Here is a 22,619-nt window from a genome sequence, read left to right as displayed (position 1 = left end):
ATGATCACTCTCACCAACTGGCAGTAGTGTCAACACCTCATTAACAACTACATCTTGTGACGTTATCACCAAATCCAAAACATAAAAGCCTCTATTTTGCTTCAGTCACATGTTGCTTAAGATATTTATCTCTCAAAAATTCAACAAACTCACTCTCCTTGTTCCCATACACTATCTCCTTCTTCCATTCTATATTCCTATAGTTAGTCTCCCATCAGGATCACCTTCTTTTTACATGCCCAGCTAATTTGCCTAACCATTTCACAATCAGTATTCTCTGTATTCCCTGGCCTATAACAGCATCCTATCAGATATACTAACCTGTTTATTTCAACTTCACATCACAGATTCAAAATCTGTGCATGCACTATCAACTTCCACACTTCACAGACACAATTCCTCTGCAATTATTAACAGCACTCCCACATCCTCCTCAGACAACCATGTTTGTCTGAAGAGGATGTGATGTTGGGAATAGGACATCCTATTGAGGCCATTCTACAAGCACCAACATTCTCCATTCTGGCTGCTATACTATACCCCTCTCTCTTTGGTCTAACCACTTCCGTTTCACTGATCCTTACTCTGATTTCCATTCCTACCTATATCATTCTCACCTTTATGCATTCCACAAACAGTCCACAAATCTCTCACATTTTTCGGTGCATACATATAGTAACTCATCCACTGTGAAAAATCCAACACGTATACATTTCTTTATGGAAACTATTTTCAGAAGCAGACTTTCTTAAGAATATGTGGTGATATGTGATCCATTCCCACAGCCTTATTAACATCTAACCCAACCAACACTTGTGATTCTTTCACTTATATTTCTCCTAATGCTTGCTGCCTCTCCTACATATTGCACCGTATCATTTACACCAGTATGATGTAAAGATGGTCAAGTGCTCGTTCAATAATTCCACTATATCCTTTGCAACTGTTATTCTACTGCCATGACTATTCACCAGTGGTGGATAGTTTATAAACTGATGCCTATGAATTTTTGTATTATTAATTATAATTAATTATTACAAATGACTAGAAATTATCATATTCTTATACAAGGTAGTTAATTTTTAATTCTTAGAATTAAGTCATAAACCTTCTTCCTGTCATGGATTTTAGGTTAAATGGCTTGTACTAGTTTCATGCCATCACTTTCTAGGATCTTTCAATTCCTCTTTTTCCATTTATTTTATATCCATATAGTATTTTTAGCAGGGACTGTAAAATTTCTTGATTTGGTATACCTAGTTGTTTTTCTGAGAAATTTCTTTCTGCTGTTTGAATTCGTTTTTCATTCTTCTTTTTTTTTGGTCCATGTTTCACTTCCATATAATAAAGTTGGTTTAGACAGGGCATTATATAGTCTCATTTTGATGTTTTTTTGTATGCATACTGCAGTCTGCATGCAGCCCACAGGCTGTGTTTTTGGACAGCCCTGCCTTAGATATATATATTTTTCTAGTTCTGTTATAAAATTGTTTCATCTCTCTCTCTCTTTTTCTATGTTTTTTTCCATACTTCTCATTTTACAATTGCCCTGTTTTGGAATTGAGCCATTTCTGGTAACTCTCTCTTTTTTTTTTTTTTTTAATTATGTTTTCTATTTCTTTGTCCCAGTTTAGTAGGCCTCTTTCCCCATTCAATTTACTCTTTATTCCCAAGATTTCTGTTGCTGCTTTGTCTGGATTTGTTTCAGATTTTCTCATTCCTCTTTTCTCATTTGATTCATGTATGGTTTCTGTTTTTAAATCAGTGCATTTGTGATATTGTTGCCTAGTATCGGGATCTTATAATGAATTTTCTAACTTGATTGATAGTTATTTTCTACCTTTTAGCCATTTTGGTTTAAATCGAATTTTTGCCAATACCATATAATGATCAGAGTTTAATTCAAAGCCTTGATATGCTCTTAGGATTAACTTGTGATAGTGACATTATCACTAATTTAAAATTTGTGATAATGGTCAATGATTGACTTGCATTCTCTGGCTGATCATATATATTTATGTATTTCTTTATGTTCAAATATGGTCATAAACCATATGTACTGTATTAACTATTCATCTATATCTAATAGAGATAAAATGTAGTCTTTTTCCCATCTGAATGAGCAAAAAATGCCCATAACAAAATACATAATGAATGTAAATTGTTCTTACTAACACAAGATATATAATTATATAGTCATTTTTTTTTTATAATTATGAAATTAAGAAAAATGAATATAGATTGTCCATTACATAATACACAGATACACAATTATAAATCTTGATTTCCTCCCACTCACCTTATCAATGTTTTTACAAGGGTTTGGTCAGCTCTTTAAGTGTTATAGGAATAATGGGGAAGGGTGGGAATAGAGATGAACAAATTAATTGAATGCTGATTTTAATTTCCTAAGTTTCAAATTACTTTATCTGCTATATGTGATGGTTGTATGTGTATACATGTGCATAATCATATGTTTTTTACTTTTGATTAATGGTATTCATTTGCAGGCTAAATCACCCCTTCCATTAAATATACTGAAGTCTGAATTGTGTCCAAGAATATCAGCAGAAGATCTTCTAGGATTAATTGACCTTCTTCCTCAAGTTAATGATAATAAAGTAAAGATCAGGATTTCTAAACCAAAAGTATTGGTAGTAGATGTCAGAAATCATGAGGAGTATCCTTGTTTTTATTATATTAAGTTTCATGTTATTAAAACCATTAGCCTAAAGTTACTAACGTGTAATTTATATGATAACTAAATATTATCATCATTCTTATTTAATCCCAAAGGTATGAACATTTGAAGAGTCTAGACTCTTTTGGCTTACTTACGAAATACTTGTCATATCTAGCTCTTCTCTGTGGTACTTGTTGAACTTCCTGTTATAGAAAGTACACTGGTTGGCTATTTGGATTCCATCCATACTGTCAGTGAGATAAGGGTCATGTAATCCCAAAACTCTGCTCTAGGAACCAAATGTGGAACTTTTGTTTGAGTCACTTCAAGCATCTAATAAGCATCATGGTGCTCTCAGACTGGACAATGAACAGTGAAATTCATCTAACACCTAAAGTTAGTTGTAAAGGTTTTGTAAGTATTCATGTTTGCTTGCTTATTGGGATTTGCAGTAAACTTACCTTCTAAATGTAGGAACACCTCAGACTCAGAACCAGTCTAAATGTGTCATCTGACCAAATATAAAAAGAAGTAAATTTTGTACAAATATAAAAAAAAATGAAAATGTGTTGTTACTGAGATTGTTGAAATCTGGACTGTCTAGAGATCACATTAAAAAAAAAAAAAAAATACAGATAGTATGAAGGCTTATTTGAAACTTTGTTTCATCTAAAATCTATGTCATTTCATCCAAACTTTAGATCATATGACATAAATATCATTATTTCTTAATTTCCAATGAAATAAATGAGCATAAAAAAGGCAGCATAGAATAGGAGTCAACTCTGAAGTGCAAATCTTCAGGATGGTGATGCTAGGAAAGTGACACTCATTTTTAAGGATAGCCAGGTGTAACATGAGCAGAAATTAACCCATCTTACCAAGAAAAATCTCAGAGAATCCTTTCAATATGTTCCCAGTAGAAGAAAGAATGATTATGGAGAGTGATATTAGTTGGTGAAAAATAGTAGGCACTGAGGTGGGTATAGATCAGATATGTAATGAACTGTTCATTAGGTATTTCTTCATCATAAGTGTGAACATCATGCAGAGCTTGAGTGCAGAGGGAATGGAAGATGTGGAACTGATGGTGAATGAGGAATTAAATAAACTTGATATTAATAAGGGAGTAGAATTTGATGATATATCACTGCATGTTTTAAGGGAATCTTCCAGTGAGTTAATTGCAGCCCAGGCCAACTTATTTATCTTGCAACAGAGCACGGTTGAAAAGAAGTAGAAATAGTGCAGAAGTTGCTCTTTAAGGAGGTGATAAAGACAGGCAGAAACTTTGAATTATAAGCCAACATGTGTATGTGTGCATCATTGGAGTTGTAGTTGAAATTGCCGAGGGCTAGGATTCAGAATTGGGTTCATAATGCTCATGATAAAAGTTTAATGAAATGAAACAGCACTAGGAAATGATTAAAAGTAGTATTTAATGCTTCCAATATTTCATCTGTTATAGAGACATTGTGAGGAAGTACAAAATGAGACCTGTAACACACACACACACACACACACACACACACACACACACACACACACACACACACACACACACACACACACACACACACACACACACACACACACAAAACTAACTCAAACACATGAATGAAGGACTAGAGTGGTGTCCATGGAGGTGGGGAACCCTCTATGGATGCCTGTCAATGGCCTAGGATGTAAACTGGGATCTTGAAGTATTAGTGTTTCCCATAATTTTTGGAAGTTTTATTCAACCCTGTTTATTTAAATTAGGCTGATTTTTAAGAGCAGCAGCTGATTCTAAAAATAGTCTTTCTCTTTGAAATTTACTGTGACGGAGCATGATGATTTTTTTTCCAATTGATTGTATGAGCTTTATCCAAAGCATGGTCTGTCAGGCCAGATTGACCATGGTCATGACTTCAGATGTATGATGTATTTTTTATGTTCTTCCATTTGGATGGAAGCTGATCTTTCTATCTGTCGATAGTAAGCCAACTTGCAGGAACAGGGAACTCGATATACACCTGAAACAGAGAGGGAATTTGGAAGCAGATAAGGGTAGCTAGTTTTGAGTGGGGGGGGGGGGTTGAAAGTGGTGAAAAGATTGTATTTCTTTAATATTCTGGATATTTTTTCTGATGTGCCTCCAACATAGGGGATGGTGATAGTATTACTAAAATCTTTCTGAAGAGAAGGTCGTGAATTGGCAGGAATGATTATTTTTTTTGATAATGTGGGAACTATAACTATTAGATAAAAAGTATGTGTATATGATTGAGTTCTGTTGCAAGAGAGGTCTCGTTGGAACAAAAGTTATAAATTCTATGGATTAGTGTTTTTGACACCATGCTGGCCTAGTGGTTAGCGTATCCATTCTCCAGCCAAAAGGCTGCAGGTTCAAATCCTGCTATGGGCATGGATGTTTGTGATTTTCTGTGGAAATACTAGTGGTGGTGGGTGGTAGATGGCCTTGGTGTAGTTGCAGTTGATGGATTGTGAGTGGTGGATGTTGAAAGTTTTTGATTTTGATTATATTAATGTGAGTGGTGAAGACAGTCACAGAGTAGGTACCCTCCCTCAATGAGCTTTGGACTCCCTAGAGGGGTCATAATAATATTAATATTTTTGAGGGGGGGGGGATTTTGATCTGTTTTACCTTGCACAGAATCAAATGGAAAAGAAACATCTTTGTTAATAGATCTTGTGCAATACATGCAATAAATCCTTTTGTTACTTAGATGCTGCATATACATGCAGTTTATAAGCAAATTATGTGAAGTTCTAGAAATAGGAAATTCTAGGGTTTAATGCACCAAAACTGCTAATGTAATATTTCTCATTTTAATGTTGACCTTTTTTCTTTTAGCTATAACCAATAAAATTGCAGTCACTAAATTACTTTGCTTAATCTGTGTAGCTACAAAAATCCATCACTGTTTACATTAGTTCAAGTGATTGTACTGTCTAGACAGTAGACTCTCTAAACAAATATGCATCTACAACTGACTAACATGAGTATCAGTTCACCCACATAATTATTATTAGACACCTCCAGGGGGTCCAAAGACTCATCGAGAGAGGGCACCTACTCCACAACTATAACGAACTGCAACTACTTTCATCATTTACACCAATGCCATCTACCACCACTACCATATATTGGTATATGGTATATAGTGCATTAAAAATTATTGACTGCAAATTAAAATTTTGAAAGCAAAAATTTTGTGCATGCAGTTAGTAGGTGTGTGTGTGTGCACGCGCGCTACTTTTTTGACTATGAGCATGTGCACAGCTTAGAGGGAACATTGGTGGTGGTGGGGAGAAAAGAGAAATAGGGACCATCCCTGAAAATTGAACAAGAGTGTGATAAGCAAGGGTAGAATTTTTTTGCTCAGAAAGTGGTGAATGAGCTGAATGGGTTGCCAGAGCTGTTATGGATGCTATTTTTGATAGTTTGTAAATATTAATTAGTGCTTGACATAATGTTTAGGGCCTTTCTGAATGGGTCTGTGGTCTCCATGGAGTTGTCTGTATAATAATAATAGTAATGATGATGACTTGTAGATCAGCACTTAGGACTGAAGGATGCAGGAAGGTGGTTTGATGTTAATTTGGGTGTAAGGCAGGGTTGTCCACTACTTCCACTGTTATTTATATGCATAGTAGATTTTAAACTTAGTTCTTTACTCTGTACAGATAATAAATCTGCTCCAAGTCTTCAAGAGACTCCAACCAAATTTATAACTGCTGTCGAATCTGATATGAAAATGAGCAATAAAAACTAAAACGATGAAATCAGGCTGGGAAACAGAAAACTTCAGTTGTATTCTAAGCAGTGAACACTTTAGCATTTAGGTACAATTTTTAATGAAGATGGCAAATAGTTGAATAATAATAAGGTTAGTATAGTGAGATGCCAGTTGCTAAAGAAATATCAACCAGTAGCCCCAGCTAGCAGGATTCAGTGTTTAAACCAATATTTCCATATGAATCAGATGCTGGCTTATAAATCCAACAGTTGTTCAGAGACCTGGAGATCAGATATGAGAATTCTATACAAAATTATGGGCAATGAATAGAATTGCATCACCATACATGTATTAATACAGTCATTATGGGCACCTTACAATGTACACGCCCTTTCTTTAGTATTGCCTTACTGTACTGATGATGTCCTAAGATACCTAGGACGAAATATTTATGTAATAAAAAACCTACTACTGTGGTTCACGTGTGTTAAACTTAGTCATGAATTCTCCACAGGTTTCTCTAGATAATCAGCCATACAAATTGTATAGTTCAGTACTCACCCGTGGAGTAGAATGCAACAGTTCATTTTGTATTTCCAGTTTGCCTTCTGGCAGGCATGTGACAATGATTTGCTGCTTTTAGGATATATAAATATTATTATTATTATTATTATTATTATACGGGGCACCTCTATGGAGTTCAGAGACTCATTGCAGGAGACCCAATCTATCCACACCATTTATCATACCTCTCCTTGAACCCATTAACAGATAAAGCACTCACTACTGACTCTGGCAACCCATTCCACTCATTCACAACTCTCCAAGCAAAAAATCTAGTCCTCACACTCTACTAAGCACACCTTTATTCAACTTCTAGGGATGACCCCTTGTTCTGGTCCCTCTAGCAAAGTGCTGAAACATTTCCCCTGCAACTGTCCTATAAAATCCTTTAAGCAACTTAAATGTTTCTATCATATCACCTCTTTTTTCTCTTATCAACCAACTTCTGCAATCCACACAGCCTCAATCTATACTCATAGAAAACATTCCACAGGCCATTCACCATCTTTGTCACTTGCCTCTGAATCCTCTCTACCACTTCCTCATCTGCAAGAAAACCTGGGGGACCAGGCTTGAGCACAGTAATCCAGATGTGGGTGTATCAAGGCCTTATAAAGAGGAATAACAACTTCCTTATCTCTACCTGTTAATGTGTTCTTCAATTGCCAAGTAATCTTATGGGCTACCTTAGCAATATGTCCTCTAAACTTTAACTCTCTGTCTACCACCATCCCTAAAGTATCAGGTAATTAAGATAATTTCTATAATTGGTTGGTATGTTTAAATTTCTAAGAGGTATTGATAATGATATTTAATCATGATTTTATCACATATGAATCATTTGTGTATGAACATGTCTAAGAAAAAGAATAAGCTAAGCATGAATGCAAACAGATTTTTTACAGATAAATAAATATCAAATTTATAGTTGTGGTGTTATGGGTAGTGCAATAAATTCTGTGATAGGGAATGAATTACACATCTTATAAACTAGTTATGCATTTATGAAGAGCTTCAATTATTTTACTGCCTGATTTCTGAAAGTACATGTTACATGGTCAAGTGAGCTCCTGCTAGATGTGGCATATGAGATAAAAATAGCGGAAAAGAATCTGACATTTTTACCATCTCAGAATGTGTAAGCAGAACCTTTCTATGAATGAACAGAAAAGAATTTGATATTTAAATCATACCAGAATGTGTAATCATAACTAAAATGGCAATATCATATGATGTTAAACAGAATGAGAGAAGAAAGATTAGCAGAGTGAGTGTTTGAAGTAAAAACAGCATGAAGGACAAGATATAGGTAGGTTAATGTAGTTGGAAATGATTTAGAAGACTGAAATTTAAGGGATAATCAAATCAATGACCTAACAAATAATAGACCAATTTGGTACAATTTGATACATGTCGAAGTTTATGGAATAAAACACTATATAGACTGGAATGAAAATAAATAATTTACTACCTAAATTGATTATTTAGAAGCTTATGTTTTGCCAGCTTAGGCTGCATTATCAAAGACAGACAGACACACGCACACTTAGCAATGACTAAGAATGAAATGACCTAAGAACAAGGGCAGTTGTGTGGAGGACAATAGTAGTGCACTTCTTGATGATCTTCTATAGTTATTACTGATGAGAAGATAGGGTTGCACACCAGAATTTGTGTAGGATCACACCATTAGTTCTCTTGCAGTTAAATACTGTTCCTGGAAGCGACTCAAGATCTGAGAATCCATTTAACTGCAGTAGAATGTATGGTGTGATTCTATATAAATTTTGGCATAACCACTCTATCATCCCATCAGTAATATCCACAGAAGATCACCATAAGTAGTGCTACTGTCACATGTGCCTCTGCACATGTGAATAGTCCTTGTTCTCGAGTTTATTTCATTTTCAGTCTTCATTTGTGTGTGTGTGTGTCTAAAGTGCCATTGATAATGCCAACTTGAGCTGGCAAAATGTTGGCTTATAAATAATTTAGATAGTAAATTCTTTATTTTATTGTGTGTGTGTCAATTTTTAGAATCTCTGTTGCACAGCATCATTACTCCTCGGAATCTATTTTGTGCAACATAAATGATTTTTTGCTCTATGTGAAACTGACTGAGGGAAAGCTGTGTAAATGTTGGTTTAAAAGACTGTGAATGGTAAAATGAAAACAATTGAGACTGTGGGAGTGAACATATGAATGAAGGAATGAAAGCAAGTGACATTACTGAAGTGAAAGAAGGTAGGAATGAAGAAATGAAAGTGAGGGAAGCAAAAGAAAGGAATGACAGAACAATAGGGAGCGAGACTGTGGGAGCAACAGTGAGTGAAATTGTCAGAATGCAAAATTTGAAAAACAAGTTGTTTAGAATGAGAAATGAAATGGGAATTTGTATGATATTAAACATTTGGTGTAAAGGAATGAGAAAGTGCAAAAGAGGAGAAAAGTGGTGAAGGATGGTTGGAGAATAGCAGTGTATGGAGATTCCATTATATTAGAGGTTTAGTTTAATGAGAGGATACACAAGGTCTGTTTTCCAGGAGGAAGTATGAGCAAGATAATTGATATTTTCAATGTGAGAAGTAAATGAGCAAGAGAGTTAGTAGCGAAGAACAAACAATCTGGTTGGACATAAGGAGAATATAAGGATGGATATTAGGAGGTTATTGAGGAGAGTGGAAGATAATAGTGTGGTAGTTAAGTTGTCAGTTTGTTGCAAAGATATAACAATGATGTGTTGAGAACAGAGAATGAGAATCATGATTGGTATGCTGGCAGATTTGTGAAGAAGGGAGTGCAGTTTGTAGATATGTGGCATGTATTTGAGGGAAGAATGGATTTGTGCAAAAGTGATGGTTGAATTTCAATGGCTTGGTTTAAGTCAACTGTGGAGAGACTTGCTAGAAGGAAGTGCAATGAGTGATACAAGCAAGAGATCAGGAAGTAAGAAATGAAGTGAAAGATCAGGAGAGTGGAATGAATGAGACTGAAGTAGTTGTTAATGGAAATATTAGGAGTGAGAGATGATGAGAGAATGGGAATGCAGAATCATAGGAAAACATGATGAATTGGGAATGGACATGGAGACATAGCATAAGAAAAGTGAATGATGAATTATTAGTGAATGTGTGCATGGGGATGATCAGTATAGGAATGGAATGGCCTGGCATGCAAGAGGTGTTGTTGAGTCTGAGGAAATATATGGGGTAAGTGGATAAGGGTGATTGGGCATGGGCATTTGTGGAGGGAAATGATAACCAGTGGGTAGCATGGGGTAGGACTTTATAGACCTACAAGAAATGATGTGTTTATTTACGAATGTGAGGAGCATCACAAATAAGGGAGATGAAATTGTTTTGCTGATTGAGTTTATTCGTCCAAATTGTTGGAATATGTGAAACATGGCTGGGTGAGGATAATATCTTGACAGGAATAGAAATGGAAGGATATGATGTTTTTCATGACAATAGAAAGGACAGGAAAGGGGGAGGACTGTTGATGATAATAGGAGTATTATGTCTGCATAAGTCAAAATGTAAGAAGGAAATAGTTGCAACAGTTTTGAGGCAGTAAGCCGTGAGATGGAAGTTGACAGAAAGAGAGATTTCTGTAGGCCAGTGAATATGGAGAGTAGTGATGAAGAAATGTATAAACAACTTAGGTAAGTGAACAAGGGAAAGATTATTTTAATTGTGGAAGTACAGATTAGAAGGAAGAGATAGCATTGGGGAATAAGGAAAATGAATTTCTTGAGTTCTTGAAAGAAAACTCTTAAGCAGTATGTAAAGGAGAGCACACAAGGATTGAGGGTCTTAGATCTGAGCATTTCATCTGATGATGCTATTGTGACTGGGGTGGCACACTTCCCTTCATTTGATAATTGATCATGAAGTGATCAACTGGATGGCGGCTAGCTGTATGAATACTTCAGGCAAGGTATATGTGAAAATACAAAGCTGCTGATTATGAAAAGATTAGAAGAAAGCTAGGAGTTAAGCAGGAAAGAGACAAACACTGCTTGGTCATTGACAAAGGGAAATTTACTGCATCGATGTATGAAAGTATTCTGAAGATCAAACGGTTGAATAAGATGGGTGTCAAATGGATTAAGAATGAACTCTAGAAGAAGAAGGCACTGTGGAGCAGCACAAGATGAAGAAGCACTGTACTTTCTCTTAAATCTCAGTTTTGCACACTTTTATACTTTTCCCATTCATTTCTCTTTCATTCTCCCTACTGTTGTACCTACACACCAATCGATTCTCCAGTCATTTGAGCTCAAATGACTGGAGAATCGATTGGTGTGTAGTTTTGTCCTGTGAAGAAGTTCACCTAAGCATGGTATTGAGCACTGTCAGCTCATCATCCACATTATTGCTTTCATCCACTTCATATTTTGAGTCGGATGATGCAGTAGTTTTCATGTGGAAACCGTTGAAGTACGAGAGAGTGTGAGTGAAGATTGTCAGAAGTTGTGTCATGGGGCAAAGAGCTGATAAAAGTTTACTGTAAATTAGGAAAAAATGACAGAAATGTACCAATAATTAAAAAAAAAGTTTACATGACTGGCTGAGCCATGCATAAGTGTTCTGCTGGTTTTCGATGTTTAAAGTGGAGACAGAGTCTCTGGAGTTTATGCATGAATAAATGAAAATGTGATGAAAACAAGTGGAATTGTTGCCCATGACAGGAAAATAACCACTAGGCTACTTGCCATACAGCTTAGTGTTGGTAAGGAAATGGCCAGATTAATCTTAGAAAAGACCTGCACAAGAGGAAGATTTGTTCGAGGTTTGTGCCACTCATGTAGACACACAGAGAGAGCACTGGGTTATATGGTGTCAAAATTTCATCCAAGCAGTTGACCAAATTGTGATATGTTGCAAAGAATTGTCACCAATGATGAAAGTTGGCTTTTTCAGTTTGATCCAGAAACGAAATGCCAGAGCATGGAATGGCATGGAACATCTTCTCCCTGGAAGAAGAAAGTCAGATTGCAAAAATCACATGTCAACACAATAATCCTTGTTTTTTTTCAATGCTGCTGGAATTATCCATCTTGAATTTGTTTCTGAGGGCACCACAGTGAATGGTCAGTATTATTTAAGGGTAATGCAATGTCTGTATGCCGCCTACATGCAATATATCAGGAAAGAACTGTTCCACAACAACAACAATTGGTTTCTATTGCATGACAACATGCCCACACACTGTGTGCTGCCTGTGAAATAGTTTCTGGCTTTGAAGTCAGTCTGTGTGATTGACCCCCCCCCCTCCAGTTCACTAGATTTGGTTCTTGCAGACTTTTCCTCTTCCCAAAGATGAAGTGTGTATTGAAAGGGGAGCGCTTCAATGACATTGAGGAACTCCAATGCCATGTAATCCCCCCCACCACCACACACTGAAGGAGGTTCATTCAGGATTTCCATCGTGCCTTCGAACAGTTGTATGACAGATGTGAATGTTGTGTGGAGTTGGAGGGAGATTATTTTGAATCTATGTAGTTGACAATTCCAAATATAGTTCTTTGTTTTGATATAATAATTGTCTCATTACTTAACAGATACACCATGTATTGTATGGGAGTTTGATGAGAAATGGTGTAGTTAATGAGAAAGCATGTTTCCAGGTATGAAAATCAAGGATGTTTGTGAAGCTTTTTGTTTGCAGAAGGAAGAAGCGAATGAGTTGAATGTTTTGGCAGGCACAAACAATTTGAAAGGTAAGAAATATGCAATGACAGAGGATTTGAAAGAAGCAAAAATGAAGAGTAAGAAAGGAAAGATTGTGAGTCTGCTGCCTCAGTACGATAGGACAGAATTGAGAAGGGCCATGATTGCTAATGAATCAATGAAGATTATGCAGAAGTAATGTTGTGCAGTTTCTAGATATATGGAGAGAATTTGATGGATTAAAGGACTTGTATATGCTTGATGGACTACATTTGAATGGTTTTGGAATTAGGGTGTTTTTGGTTTTGTTATATATATGATGTTTTTGCAATCGGGCCCAATATGAAGAAATATTACCTACTTGTTTTTATCCAATATAAACAATCTACATCCATGAATTAAATTTAGTAGGGGAAAAAAAAAAGACAACAAATTATCCTTTTTAGATATTCTCTCCTCCATTTACCATCAGGTGAATTAATTACTTCCATTTATTTGAAAGCTTACTTTTACTGGGCACTAAATTCATGAGCAATCTTTTCACCATCTTTCACAGGAGACTGGTATTATAAAAACTCTAGTATGGCGTGCTTACAGTATATGTTCTATTCCTCAACAATTACAGCAAGAACTCTTAAACATCAAAAGATATACGAAACTCAATGTCTTCTTAGAAAGGACCATACAACAGTTTTTTAATTCCTATAACCCTATCTCAGATAACAAGAAAACAGCATGTTGAGTCCCAATCCTGTACAGTTTCTGGCATCTCAGAATCCATTTCCAGAATTCTTAGGAAATACAATTTAGTGGCTACTTTTTTTGCTATCAACAAATTATAATTATGATTTTCATCTTCCAAAGATAAACATTCTCCTCTGGCTTTTTCTACCAAGTTCCTTGTGATCGATCTTACTTCCAACAAACTGGACAGTCAGCAGAAAAGTGAATACCAGAACACTAATCTTACATTAGCAATGGGAAATCTGGCTTGGCACAGCATGGAATAGATATAGACCACACTATCCTATGGTCTGAAACATGCTTACTTCATTTGTGTTGCTATAAATTTGAACATTTGTTTAAAGAACGCACTGAGACCTTACTTCGCTGTCTGAACTTAAATCATAACAACCAACTGCCTCTTGTTATCTAAGATATGGGAAAGTTTTATGCCTCATTGTAACGAATAAAGTTTTTTTTTTTTTTTTATACAGCTAAGCTACAGCTAAAAAAAAAAAAATCAGCTAATGCCTTTTTATTCCCATATATAGGGAGTAGGCGAGGCCGTTTTTAGCCCTATCTAACTTTTTTATACAGTTAATTAATAATTAATAATACGTTTCCTCAGTTATGCCATTGCATTGTTTTATGTATAAAACAATGCAATGGCATAACATCACACATTCTATCTTGTAATTAACAATCATTGCCAATGATGATGGCCTGTAAATATTGAGACTGAAATATTTGGCTTTAAATATATATTATGACTTATTTCCTTGTTTTTTGTGCAAATTAAAAAAAAAAAAAACTCACGTGGCACAAGTATCTGTGAAAATTTGGAAGTGCAACAAAACTAGATAAACTAGATATACTTGGGGGGGGGGGCAATCAAACATTGTCTAATTCCAGAGACAAATGAGTGCAGGAATGACCATGAAGAAATAGCCACCCCCCAGGATAAATGAACTTGTGTGTGCAAAAATGACTGTGAACACCATTGGTTGCAGTTTCCCAGGTTTTGAATCTGAATAGTCTGTTAAGGACATTATGCAAGGGGTAACTGTGAGCCAAAGGGGATGCTGAAATGTATGCACATGAATGCTAGATGTATCAGAAATAAAGGAGGGTAGTATTTGGCATTGGTCAGATCGACTTGGCCAAATATTATTGGCATCAGTGAAATCTGGTTGACATAGAATGATGTAGTTACAGGGATAGAATGTAAGTATATTTGTATTTTCAGAGAAGATAGAGGATAGGACAAGAGGATTTTAATGTTAGCTGAATAAGTACAACTAACAAAAACAGAGGTTAAGGAAGATTGTAGATCTGACGGAGATGGTTCATTTGAGTCTGCCTGGTGTGAGATCGAGGCACATAAGACAAAATATATTGTTGGTTGCTGTATAGACATGGGGGGAAATATGGATGTGATACATTGATAGACTAGCATAATGTCTGCAGGCCAAGCAATTTTATCATGGCAGTTTTCAGCTATGGGAATATAGACTGGAATGGGCAATGACAAGGTGGAAATGAAATTTATACAGTTACTAAGGGATAATTACCTGAAAGAGCATGTGATATAGGGCAGTGGTCTCCAAAGTGGGGTATGCGAGTCAATATGTGGGGGTACATCAAAAAAAGTTTTATACTGATAGGAAAAAAATTAAGTAATTAATTAAAAATAAAGAATATTACTTTCTTTAATCAATTAAATATAAACATATATCTAATATAGACAAAGACGTTATAAAGATCCTGTAAACTTAAATTTGCGAGTAGTGCACATTGGGCGACTTTGCACACATAATCGTCCGTGGCAAAGCTGTCTCGTATTTTAAAACTAGGGTAAATCTCTTACTTCTTATCATTGCATTGTTTGTAGAGCATCCTAGTGTTGACAAACCCAACTAGAGAAGGAAAATTGCTGAGTTATCCTACTCTTTACAGATGACACCACAGTTGTATTAATTATTTGACTATTAGTAGTAAGTTTAACAATTTTGAGTATATATTGTTTCTGTGCAATTCCAACGCCTTTTTGTGCTTACTTTTACGTTTACACTAGAAATAGTGAATTATATTTAAATTTTATAAATTAACCCTCACAAAATGGATAAATGGTTAAAAAAATTTCCTCCAAAGAAACCGCGAATTGAAAATAATTATGATAGTACTTCTACATCAGACGAACAACAAGGAAAAGATAGGATTGATTCTTCTATTCAAACAAGTTCGTTATCAGTCAAATTAAGTGATAAAAACAGTAATCTGAAACTTAACAAAACAGTAATCTGAAACTTAACAAAACCCAAGAAAGTTCGAAATTATCAAGAAGACTACTTGAAATGGGGATTTACATCAACGATAGTCAACAATGAACCTTGTCCTACATGTGTATTGTGTCATGAGATGCTATGTAATGGAAGTATGGAACCATCATTATTAGTAAGACACTTACAAATTAAACATCCTGAACATGAACAAAAATCTTTACAATTCTTTGAACGATGTTTGAAGACATGTAATTCTCAATCCAACAACTTAAAAAAATTCACTAAAATTAACGATAAATATTTGGAAGCATCTCTTGAGGTTGCATTCTTAATTGCAAAAGACCAAAAGCCACACACCATTGGGGAAACACTTGTACTCCCAACTGCCATAAAAATGGTAGAAATAATCCATGGAAAAGAATATGCAGATAAACTAAAATGTATTCCCTTATCAGCAAATACTATTGGTAGATGTATAGAAATCATTGCAGATAATTTAAAGAAGCAACTTAAAACAAATGACTTAATGTGGGAAATTTGCTATACAGCTTGATGAAAGCACAGATGTTGCCAACATGTCTCAATTATTGGTATTTACTAGATATTATTTTAATAATGAATGACACAAAGAACTACTTTTTTGTGAGGCACTTCAGGAAAGATGTACAGGGCAATTATCTTCTCAACAGTAAATAACTTCTTTGTTAAAAACAATATTTTGTGGAAAAACTGTTTAAGCATAACTAGAGATGGAGCAGCTGCTTTAATTGGTACAAAGAAAGGATTCAAAGGAAAAGTAACTGAAATAGCACCACATGTCAAATTCATTCATTGTATTATCCACAGGCAAGCTACTGCAGCAAAAAAAATGCAGCCTGATATACACAAAACACTGCAGAATGTTATCAATATAGTTAATTTTATAAAAACGAGGCCTTTGAATAGTAAAATATTTACGGTACTATGTCAAGAGATGGGCAGTATCCATGAAAATCTTCTATACCACACGGAGGTTCATTGGTTATCTCGAGGAAAAGTGCTTAAGAGAGTTGTAGAACTAAAAGATGAGTTACACATTTTCCCACTGGATAAAGATAAAAAATTTGCAGATCTTTTCAATGATGATAAGTGGTTATTAATACTCTGCTACCTAGCTGATATTTTTGAAAAAGTAAACATGCTCAATTTGTCTCTTCAAGGAAAAGGTAACATTTTAACAATGAATGAGAAAATAACTGCATTTCGAAAGAAAATGGTGCTGTGGAGAGAGAAATTTGAAAAGTGATGTTTAGAAATGTTTCCATCTTTATCTGATTTCATTACAGAAAATAATGTAAAACAAACAAAAAGTCTAATATCTGCACATTTAAAAAGTTTAGAGACATATTTTTGTAACTTATTCACAGATCTTCCTAGCGAAGAATTTAAATGGATTTTATACCCATTTGCAGAAAATGTAAAAATTGACCACCTTCCAATTATTTTTCAAGAGCAATTAATTGACATTAGATACAACACATCTTTGAAAAACAAATTTCAACAGAAATCTCTTCACAATTGGTGGATGGGACTGAAGTCCGAGTATAGCAATTTAGTAAACACAGCAAATGATTCACTCCTACCGTTTGGTTCTACTTATTTATGTGAGGTATCATTTTCTGCAATGGCAGGTATTAAAACCAAATATCGAAATAAATTAAACTTGGAACCAGACCTTTGTATCGTAGTATCAGACGCCATCAAACCAGAATTTCAAGAAATTATGAAAGAAATGCAAGGCAATTGTTCACATTAAATATTGTAATAAATATGTTTGTAAGCTGTTAATAATAAAAATAATGTGTAAAAATATCTAGCTTTTTTAATTATTATATGATAATACAAGGCATATTTCTCCTTTATAATACTTATTACAATAGATTTTTGCTCAATCAATTGGGGGTACATGCTATTTATTTTTTCTGTCTTGGGAGTAAGCGAACAAAAAAGTTTGGAGACCACTGATATAGGGGACCAGGAGTTTGAGAGTGTTGGATCTGGTAATAGTATCAGATGATGTATCCATAACTAAGGTAAATACTGCCTCCAATCAGGGAGTGTGACCATGTAGTCTTGTTCTGGGAGGTTGTTAAACATGTGGGATTCTCTCCCAAGAAAGGATTCATGTAAAACTATAAAGCTGGTTACAATGCCAAACATAGGTGGTGGCTTGGAACAGTGCCATGGCATAAGAAGCTGCAAGAAATGAATGCCAGTAGTGATGGGAATATATAGAGATTAAGAGAATGAGTAGAAATATAAAGCGGGATCTGGAAAAAAAGAAAGCTTTTTGGAAGGAATATAAAGAAAAAGGTGGTCAACATGTGCATGAGCAATACAAAACACAGTTAAGAAGAGGTAACTAGAATGGTAAGGAAAAGTAAATCAGATTGAGAGAAAATTAGCTAAGCAGGTCAAAGCGAATCCCAAAGGATTTTTTTTTTTTTTTTTACAATGTAGCAAGTAGAGAAAAAATGATTATGAAAGGATACCTTTACTCAGTGCTGATGGTAGGAAAGTGACAGATGCAGAAGTAGTAATTGAGTTGCTAAGTGATCCATGTGGAGACTTTGCAATTACGGATGTGAGAATTGAGGTAGACAAACTGGAGGTGCTCAGCATATTAAAAAATATCACTGTGAATACAGAAGTAGGACTGGACTGTATATGAGCTTGTGTATACAAGAATGTGCAAGAGAACTGACAGTGCAGTCCTTCTAACGAAGTTGTTTCTGATTCTCAGCTTGCAAGGTTCCAAAGGAGTAGAAAGAGATTAAGATGGCTCCCAGATAGAAGCAGCATATTATAGACCAATTAGGTGTCTCTAGAGTGGTGGTTAAAGAATTGGAAAATTCAGGAATGGGTGGATAGGAATAACATACTATATAAGGGATAGCAGTTTTGTAAAAAGTAGGTCCTGCCTCAATAATTTATTCACATTTTATGAGGTGATAGTGGAATTAGATAACGGAAATGACTACACTATGATATTGTTGGACTTCGCAAAGGTATTTGACATGCCCTAGTAATGGGAATGAACATCAGGGTGATATGGATGGGGGAGGTGGTGGCTGACAGACAAACATCAGAGGGTGATGTATGGTGCAGTGGAATCAAGGCAAATGAGGGTGACTAGTGGAGTCTCCCAGGGCTTAGTACTAGGGCAACTATTTAATTTGTATAGTGATGTTATAGCGGAAAATTTAAGAGATAATATTCAGTTGTTTGCCAACGATGCAAAACTGTGGAGGGCAGTAGTTGATAAAGGTGATGTAGTTATTTTGAGGATTATTTACATAAATTAGTGGTGTGGAAAAACGACAATGGTTATTAATTTAATTTTGCAAAATTTAAGGTAATGTGTTTTGGGATGAACGATTGCATACTTTTTATCATATTGATCATACTGGATTATAAGAAATTGATGAGGCTAGGGATTTGGTGGTGATGGTGGATAGAGATTTAAAGTTCAGAGGACATATATCAAAATTTCAACAGAATAATCCAAAGGATTACTTTAAAGAGGCTAAGGAACACATTGATGAGTAAAGATAGGGAGTTTATTATCCCTCTTTATAAGAGGGATAATAAACTCCCTAGTCAAGATGTGCACAAAAAATCTGTGCACATCTTGACTACTGTGCACAGATTTGGTCACCTGGGTTTTGGAGATCAAGAGGTGGCAGAGAGGATTCAGAGAGAAGTCACTAAGCTGGTGACAGGTCTGTGGAATGCTTCCCCATGAGGACAGATTGAGGATGTGTAGGTTGTAGAGTTTGGTTGACAGACAGAGGAGAGGGGACATGATAGAAGTTACTACTAAAGGGATTCTTTAAGATTGACACACAAAAAAAATTTAACACATGAGTGATAGGGTGAGAACAATAGGTCTTCCCTAGATGTTGTGCAAGATTGTGAGTAGCAAAGCTGTGCAGACTAGGTTCTTTGCTTGGTGAGCGAGTGGAATGTGTTGCCAGAGGTAGTTATGGGTACCTCAACAGTGAACAAGTTTAAGGAGGGATATGATAAGTTTTGTGTGAATAATGGTTGGTGTGGGTCTCATGTGATGAATCTTTTGATTCCATGGAGATATCCATATAATAATAATAGCAGTAATAATCAGTTGAGTATAAAGGACAGGCCAAGAAGGTGACTGATTTGGTAAGGGCAGTACAACTGCAGTAATCAGAAATTAATAAATGAGGTCATGAAATATCCTAGGGTGTTTTGTAGATATATGGGAGTAGAAAGAAGAATAATTATGGCAAGATAATCATTCTTCTATCACTAGGCCAGCCTGGTTGGCCTAGTGATTAGCGTATCCGCTCTCCAGCCAAAAGGCTGCAGGTTCGAATCCCGTCGTGGGCATGGATATTTGCGTAGTTGGTGGATTGAGTGGTGGAGATGGAGAGTTGTGGAGTTGGTGTCCTCCCTCGATGAGTCTTTTGACTCCCTGGAGGTGTCATGTAATAATAATAATAATATTAATGGATGAAAATTCTGGATTGGTAACTGTTGCAGAGCATAGTCAAGGTATTCATTAGTGTAAAATCATGAGAAACTCAAATGTATAGGAAATGGGAGAAGACAATGGTGAGTGAGCAAGAGGTATATGAATTAAATAAGCTTGATGTCAATATGGCAATAGAACTTTATGATATATTACCACGTGTCTTAAGGGAATGTTCCAGGGAGTTAGCATCATCCTTGGCTTCAATAAGAGTCTTGCAACAGCACATGGCCCAAAGGTGTGGAAGGAAGTTAAAATTGTTCACAAAAGGTGATGATAAGGCTACAAATTATAGGCTGATGTTTAATAAATATCTGTAGTTGTAGTTAAGATGTTGGAGTGAGCCAGGATACAGAAGTGTGCTGATAACAACAGTATTCTCTGCAATTGTCAACATGGGTTTGTTAAAGGCAGGTAATATTTAACCAACTCATGTGCTATAAGAAGGCAAATGCTTTGGACAAGGGAGATGCATATACAGCAGTACTTAGATTTTGCAAAGGTTTGCTAGATTACCATGTAACAAGTTGGTAACTAAATTTGAGAAAATGGGATTGGATGCATGATTAGTGTGTTGAATAGGTGAGTGATTATCAGATAGGTATCAGCAAGTTGTATATAGTGTGGTATTCCAAATGAAGAAAGTCACTAGTGGTGTGCTACAGGGTACTGTTTTGGGACCATTGTTGTTTAACTTGTATATTATTGATATTGGACTGGCATTAACTGGAGACAAAGGACCTGGAAGGGATAGTGGTGGTGGACAAGAACCTAAAGTTCAGGGATACTACTGCACAACTTGTGAAGTCATCACATCAGAGTATGGCAATGATGCAGAGGACCTTAATGTGTAGAAATGAAGAGGTTATGATTCCATTGATAAGAAGAGGTTATGATTCCATTGTGATAAGGCCTAATATGGATTATTGTGCATATGTTTGCTTTTCTAGTTTTCATGGTGACTGGTCTTTGGAATGTGGGATATGAAGACAGATTGAGGAAATGCAATTTGTCCAGTCTCATGATTAGGAAGGAGAAAGGGATTGTGATTGAGATGTTTAAGTTGGTAAGGAGTTGTTACCGGGATAATGAAGAAGAAATTTTTCACGGAATAGAAGGGACTAGAACAAGGGAGCCATGGGCATAAAGATCAGATTCTTTTCATGCAGAGTGGTCAGTGGAATGCATTGCCTGAGAGCATGGTGAATGCAGACACATTGAATGAGTGTAAAGCACAGTTTGATAAGATTTTTGTATAATAGCATGCATCAGCCACAATGAGCCTTATGACTCCACATGTTAAGAATATAATAATACTAAAATGCTCTGCTGCATTTTATGATTTGTTTATTTGTTTTAGAATTCTGTTTATTACTTATTTGTAATAAATGTTATATATTTTTTTTTGGTATAAGAGCCTGTGTTTTTGACCTTTACCATATACATACAGTTTTGCTCGTGGTACTATCCCAGACAGCATCAACATTCCTTTCCAGACAGCCTTTAATCCAGATGGTGCCTTAATTCTCACTCCAGAAGTCAGTACCCTCATAGCCCATAAAGGGAAAATGATAATTATAGTTGGAAGTAGCAAAAGTAGTAATGCTGCTGATGTAAGTATCCAGAATAAAAATATTTATTATTTCTAATAAATACAATGATCTGTTCCTTAAACAACTCAAAGCTCATATACCTAGTTGTTTATAATAATAGTATATCAACTTATATCTGCATATATAGTCAATTAAGTGCATTCTCAATTTCCAAGATAATTCAGATTGCTCTAATCATTATTTTTGACAGCAAATGATTTTTTGCATTTATAATACATTCAACCATCTCTTTGATAATACACTATCATACTAATACTTGACTGAAAAGTGCAATTATCTTTTTTTATTATGTTTACACTACTATATGAAATATATACTATTGTAAATGGGTTATGATGGGAATATATGTTACAAAAGAAGTTTATTTAAAGTTGAGACAAAAGACATTTTTCAGTATGCGTGGTTAGCCCAATGGCTATGCACTTCATAACCATACCTGGGAAAGGAGTGTCCTGGGTTCAATTCCTGTTGTCAATGTCAGGAGCTTAAGGATCTTTCTCAGACATAGCCAAGTTAGCCGGTCTTGGGCGTGGACTGCAGGATTTTTCCTCTCACAAGCAGGCAAATCGGCCCCGTGAACACGCATCTGCAGACATAGGACACACCGGGAGGCATAGGGCTAGCTACCTTATCCTCGGGATGGGTATGGCTTAGAAGGGCTAAGGATAGCTCCATAACAAGCCACTAGGCCTAATACGTGAAGGGAAGAAGAAGAGAATAAACTGTTCATTATAATTACTTTGGCTGCCGTAGTGCAATTGTAAGAATAGCGGAACACTATGCCCTT

The 22,619-nt window shown here is 35.6% G+C and overlaps 1 protein-coding gene across 7 annotated transcripts in view; it reads left to right on the top strand.

The window, feature by feature from the left end:
* The window catches only part of LOC150104805 (TBC domain-containing protein kinase-like protein), a 559,840-nt gene that overhangs the window by 527,362 nt on the left and 9,859 nt on the right, over positions 1-22,619 (top strand). For all 7 annotated transcript variants that reach the window (XM_090395364.1, XM_090395368.1, XM_090395367.1 and 4 more), the window contains 2 exons: positions 2,511-2,680; positions 21,670-21,832. In XM_090395364.1, the coding sequence (XP_090251490.1) occupies positions 2,511-2,680; positions 21,670-21,832 (333 nt within the window). The remainder of the gene's footprint in view (positions 1-2,510; positions 2,681-21,669; positions 21,833-22,619) is intronic.

Source organism: Typopeltis vanoorti, chromosome 7 (assembly GCF_054136105.1).
Source record: "Typopeltis vanoorti isolate ZY-2024b chromosome 7, IOZ_Tvanoo_1.0, whole genome shotgun sequence".
NCBI lineage: Eukaryota > Metazoa > Arthropoda > Arachnida > Uropygi > Thelyphonidae > Typopeltis > Typopeltis vanoorti.
Note: the sequence above shows the minus strand (reverse complement) of the source record. Positions and strands in the feature narration are given on the sequence as shown.